The following is a 6,000-nucleotide window of genomic DNA, read 5'->3' on the forward strand; positions in this document are numbered from 1 at the left end:
GATGGAGAATTGCAAGCAGGGGTGCGCCCCCCAACCGCCGATGTCACAGACTTTGAGGTCGCTGTCCGTGGGGGAAAACAGCATGCCCGCCGCCCGTGGGGAAAACCGCATGCCCAAGATCCCCGACGCAGCGGACAAGATCGAGATCCTTTGCGCAGTGAAGCGCAACTGGGAGGAGCGGCAGTTGCAGACCATGCATCTCCCACATACGCCGACGCGCTAAGAGGCCGCACGCAGCAGCATGCAGCCTCACCGCCGCCGACACGTGGCGGATAGCGATCCAAGCCGGAAGCGGTGACGGCGACGGCGGAAACTTGATGTGCTGGATGGGGACGCCCTAGGACGGCGGTGGCGCTGATGGGAATGAGGCCGTCGCAGTCCCGTCGTAGGGCATCCCATACTAGTACGAGATGACCGGCGCCATGGTTGCGTTCGAGGGCAGCAACGGCGGGGGTAGCTGCTGTTGGTGCGGTGGAGGAGGTGGTTGCTGGGGATGCGGCTAGGGCGCATAGGGCCCGACGAGGAAGGCTCTGATACCCGCCACGGCCTGCCGTAATTCCAGGATTGCGGCCGTCATCTGCTCCAGGGTGAGGACGAGGGAGGACGGCGCCGTGGCTGAGGCGCCCTCGCGGGCAGAGGGTGCAATCGCCCCTGAGTACGCCAGCACGCCCAATGCCAGCGCGCCTGCCGTGTGGGGCAGCAACGCCACTGAAGACGCTGGTGGCGGCGGGTAGGTGTGCGGCGGCGGCGGGTGGGAAGAACTCAATGGAGGGCTGGACATGATCAAATCCGGAAAAACTGATACCAAATTATTATGGTGCTCCTAGAAGGAGGGTGCAAGAGGGCCGGCCGGGGGCCTCTTTGCCCATGGCCGGGCAAGAGGGAAGGGATTTTCTTTTTAATTCTTGCTTGATTAGATTAATACATCTCCTCCCCTTATATAAAGAGGTTTACTTGACTCCTCAGTAAGGCTTACTTGACCCCTAAGCAAGCGACCCTTATCTTTAATTAACACTAAGACTAACGGGCTATACCGCCAGCCCATGCCCATTAGGCCCATTACGTACTAGTTTTGCTCTGTCATTGTTGTTTGTTTCATGTCGACCCGATTGTGTTGTGCCTATATGTGTTCCTTATGCGGTTACCGTTATGGCAATGCGCCTAATTTGTGTGTATGGCATGCAAACTGATTGATGTGTTGTGAATGTGCCGGTGTCAGAAACTGAACTTGCTAGCTTGGTAAGAATTGTTTCATATTTCTGTAACTCTCTCATATTGCGGCACCATTTCAAGCCAAGTTTATTTGTATGATGCAATGAAAACCTCAATATAGATTGTTGCGTTCCCATAAGGAGGCGTCAGGGCGCAGCAAAGCCCCCAAAACGTTTCTAGTCTGTTTGCACGGGCGCTGCATGATACAGGATTGGCGTCAAGCAACTCCTATGATCCGAATATGGCAAAGCCCTCTTCGATCCACCCGGCGTCACGATATGATGTTTACATTGATGCGAATGAAGCAGACCGCAAGCCGAGCGAAACAAAATACTCCCTCCATTCCTAAATATATAAGCCTTTTTAGAGATTCAACTACAGATTACATACGGAGCAAAATGAGTGAATTTAGACTCTAAAGTACATTCATATACATCCGTGGTGAAATCTCAAAAAGGGCTTGTATTTAGAAACAAAGGGAGTATTTGCACCCGCAGAAAAAAAGGGAGTATTTGCGACCTGGATTGGACCCTTGCCAGCATACGAGTTGCTGAAACCACGTAAGCACACCCAACCACAGCAACGGTGGCTACACAACACAACACAACGGTCCCACTCCAACGTTGAATGAGCAAGACACTCGATTACGTTCCAAACCACAATCCAAGGCGTCACAATTACAGAATAAATAGCAGGTCCGTCCTCCTTTCTCTTTCTACACACAAAAAATAATTTCGCAACGGTCGCTCTCCTGGGCAGGGAGACAGACATACAGTGGACACAAGCACACACCACCAGACGAATTTATATGCCCCTGGGCCCTCTCACCGGATGCAAGTCGGCAAGGTGAAGCCGTGGCAAACGAAGAAGAGGGCGATGTATACTATTACAAGGAGGAGGAGTATCAACGCGGCCCTGCAGGAAAGAAAAAGGAGGAAATATATGAGATGCTTAATTTTTGCCGACAAGAGGTTGAAAAGGCAGCCGACTAAAGAGAACATCAGTTGGTTTAGGTAGCCACCCTTGGTAGATAAATACAAGTCTCTGTTAGGTCATGTAAACTGCGCAAGCAAGCTGCTTGGCACAGAAAAAACAGAGCAGCTTCAGACTAAACCTACACTTCAAGTTCATATAGCACATGGCTTCAAGTATATTGAGAGATGATTCATAACATACAGTGTATACAACATGTTCCATATCAGGGTAATCTACTTATTCACATACAGCAATTTCCAGTCTTTGTGCCCACCAGAAGATAACCTATGTCAGAATCTACGCTGCTCACTTTGTTATTGACAGAACTAACAAGTACTGATGTACATACAGGGGCCAGTCTATGTTGCACTCAAAATACTGCCACAAAGTCGCATTCACTAATCCTGAATAAAACCCTGTCAGAAAGTGCTTACTGCACAAATGTTACGAGTGCGACAAAACTGCAGCTTTCACTTCGCATAGATTGAAGTGAATATGAGGACAACTGGGGAAAAGTTTATGGTGGGTGTAAGAGATTGGCGCAGAGAAGTTCATTAACCAAGCACAGTAACTCATGGAATGAAAAATGAGTGTAAAAAATTAATAGGAGAGGACTACATACGTGAGTTTGACATTTCTCCACCAAGTTGTGCTTCTGTAGCGGCGAGCCTGTCTTTTGAATCGAACTGTATTCCCTTGCATAGTTGTAGTCTTGTCCACCAATAGGTCTAAACGGTCACCTCTTTCAAGGACTTTATCAATATTATCAATCATAACACTCCTAACCTGCAAGAGAATAATGAAGAGTAGGTATCATTCTGAACTGACAAATCTATCGGGTAACATGCATCTGACACGGAAGCAATGCAAGTCTGACAACTAGCAATTTAAACAAAATGCCAGTTCAAGTACACAACAGACCACTGCATGTTTACTAGATTTAAGAATGCCAGCATGAGCTCAATTAACTTCTAGAACATAAGCTTTTCAATATTATACTCCAGGAAACACCTGCATATTGGCCAAAATATATCTATGGTGTTCACAAAATAAAACTGAAAAAGAAGGCTATACCTGACTGATTTCGCCTCTCATACGGTTGATTTGATCTGCACTAGGGTCATTTGAATAGTAGTCCATTTGCTGACTGAGAACCCTTGAGAATTCGTCATTCATTGCATAAGCAAGAGCTGTCAGTGCAGCACGGCCATATGTCTTAACAAACTTTCCATGGATATCCTCGAGGAAAGCAAATGGGATACGCCCTACAACAAAAATTAGCTCATAAGGAGATTGCTACGTGATGCATATCACAAGAGGGACATAGTAAGCCGCAGAGATAAAATCTACAGGTGTGAACCTTTAGACATCAGTCAATGCTTAATGTGATAGATTTGGTTAGCACATAATAAACTCAATTTGGTACAGGGGATTTGACAGATTGCTGTTAGCAAAGAGCTCGACAGTATACCATGCGGCCAAGCAGAGCCAACTTAGCTTAAATACCTCTGATTGAACATCAAACAATCATCACCATCCGCACCAAACTCCATATACTACAAGGAATAGACTACGAATTACAGCAGAGTATTGCCAAAATCGCACAATTTTCCAGACTAGATGCTTACTTTCTTAGGCTCGATAATAATGTGCAATTCGAGGTGGCAGATTTTAAAAAGATGAGACAGCTAGAGTTAGCTAAACGATAAACACTAGCAGCACTTTCACAGCATCTAATGCGTTTGACCTCAAGGTCAAAATCCAGGCGGGCAGCCTGGACTCCATGTATCCTCGAACGGACGGCAATTGGCGAGCCCTGAATCAATCCGAACAATTTGCCCCGTTTGACCCGATCTAGCAATCCCCCAAAACAGGCCTGCAACGACTGGAGCAGCAGCAGCAGACAGAGACCGGGGACGCGCGTACTGACAAACCCCAGCACAGCACAGCACATTAAATTCCCCCGGATCTCCGATATTCCCCCGCTGACGAAACCAAAACCCCAGAGAGATTCGAAATTCCCTCCGCCCCGGCCGCTTCCTTCGACTAATAAAGAAAAAAAAACAGAGCCGCGGCGCTCCGGCGAGCAGATGGGGAGAGATAGGAGGGAGGGGTGGGGCGGGGCTTACGTCCGGCGGCGTCGTCGGCCATGCAGAGGGCGGTGATGCCGTCGGTGCGCTTGGCGTGGAAGACGTAGCGGTCCTGGGTGTAGGAGACGTGGCTGTCGGCGCCGCCGCCGGGGAGGCGCTCGAGGACCTGGCGCGCGACGGCGCCCGCGTTGGTCGCCGCCGCGCTGTGCTCCGCCAGCACCGTCGCGCCCCGCGCCACCACCGCGTACAGGATCGGCATCCCGCCGCTCCTCCTCCCGCCTCTGCCGTGTGGACTCTGCTCTTCTTTCTTTCTTTCCTCGGGGGCAGGGGGAGGAGAAAGGGGAGGGAGGGAGGGAGGGGAGACGGGGTATGTAGGTAGGCAGGAGTAGGAGGAGTAGGATGATCTGGCAGCAGCGAGGGACAGCTCGGGTTGGGTGGAGCCGTTGTTTAATTGGCGGCGGGGCCCGGTGAGCCGACGTGAGCTGTTGCGGTTGGGCGCGGCCTCGGCTCGCTGGCCGCCCCGGGTTCGCTGGGCTGGGGCTTGGGGAACGTAGTCCGGCTCGGGCCCGTTCCTGTCCTTGGGATTTAGTATTTTTTTTTGAGAAATGATCTTGGGAATTCTCCAACGTGCTCTGCACTCTGGCACGCGTGAAAAAACCACAAAATTGGCCCTTAGGCCAAAGTTCAGCGCAAAATGACCTCGTTTTCAAAATATTTCACAAAATGGCCCTACCCACATGACGCCCGTGCCCGGAGCGCCATGCTAGATTACATAACGCCCCGGTCAAGGACTCCATACACGTCAGCGCTGACCACCACATCGGCCTGGCCTTGGGTGCATGACGCCGCGGCCCAGGGCGCCATGCTCTGTAACACGACGCCCCGCCCTTGGGTGCCATACCTCTTCACTTATCCCTGCCCGCATCCTCTCCTCTCTGCTTCGTTCTTCCCTCCTCTCTGTTTCTTTCCCCCACCATGGCGCCCCTCAATTCATGCCTCCCTCTCCCCACTCAAGTGCTGTGGATCTGAGCCAAAAATTGGTGGATCTGGTTGTCCTTCCAATCCCGAAGGTATTCTCCTCCCTTTCCCCTCTTTCTATTGGTTTGATTTGGGTGAAACCCTGGTTCATCCTTTTCTTGAAATTATCATTGGATTTTGGTGTGATAATGTAGGCATTAGTGTGATTTAGGATATGTATGGCTTAGGATATGTGTGATATAGAATAATGAAAGTGCTATGAATTTGGTTAGGATATGTACGCACATATATGGTGTATGGAAGAATTAGTGTAAAATTAGGAAGGCGGATGGATGGATATTTGCAATTATTGCAAATATATGGTGTATGATACCGTAGAAAATTATATGCACATATATTGTGTATGGAAGAAGAATTAGTGTAGAAATTTTGCACATGTATGTATGTTTTTGCACTAGTGTGAATATTTGCAAATGTCAACGGGGCTTAGCATATACATTTGTAATTTGCATGATGGCTTCTCTTATCCATCCATCGTACGATCAATTGCATTGTGGACGGTTCATGGCAGATGAAGGAAGGGTTTTTGATCGGCTTCACCTGAGGTCCGATTCGGTTCAGTTCATCATACGCTCGCCCCTGCTGTCTTTTGAGTTGCTATTATGTGTATGCATGATGATTAATAAGGCCCCACTATGATATCGAACTACGATATTATATAGATTGTGAATATATTATCATACAC

General features: G+C 49.2%; 1 protein-coding gene across 1 annotated transcript; it reads right to left on the reverse strand.

Annotated features, from left to right (window-relative positions):
* Nucleotides 1-1,835: 1,835 nt before the first annotated feature.
* Nucleotides 1,836-4,630, reverse strand: LOC123150490 (vesicle-associated membrane protein 711). The gene is made up of 4 exons (XM_044570334.1): nucleotides 4,317-4,630; nucleotides 3,262-3,452; nucleotides 2,810-2,973; nucleotides 1,836-2,127 (listed from the first exon to the last, which is right to left on the reverse strand). The coding sequence occupies exons 1-4, from the start codon at nucleotides 4,534-4,536 to the stop codon at nucleotides 2,037-2,039; spliced, it is 666 nt and encodes a 221-aa protein (XP_044426269.1). The 5' UTR covers nucleotides 4,537-4,630; the 3' UTR covers nucleotides 1,836-2,036.
* Nucleotides 4,631-6,000: the final 1,370 nt, after the last annotated feature.

This window comes from Triticum aestivum, chromosome 7A (assembly GCF_018294505.1).
Source record: "Triticum aestivum cultivar Chinese Spring chromosome 7A, IWGSC CS RefSeq v2.1, whole genome shotgun sequence".
Lineage (NCBI taxonomy): Eukaryota > Viridiplantae > Streptophyta > Magnoliopsida > Poales > Poaceae > Triticum > Triticum aestivum.

Excerpts from the sequence above, each read along its gene's own strand:
- LOC123150490 (XM_044570334.1), bottom strand. The coding sequence starts at position 4,536 with ATGCCGATCCTGTACGCGGTGGTGGCGCGGGGCGCGACGGTGCTGGCG. Across the intron at positions 3,453-4,316 it reads GGCCGACGACGCCGCCGGAC|GGCGTATCCCATTTGCTTTC; the intron begins GTAAGCCCCGCC and ends TTTTTGTTGTAG. Across the intron at positions 2,128-2,809 it reads TGGAGAAATGTCAAACTCAC|GGCCGCGTTGATACTCCTCC; the intron begins GTATGTAGTCCT and ends TCTTTCCTGCAG.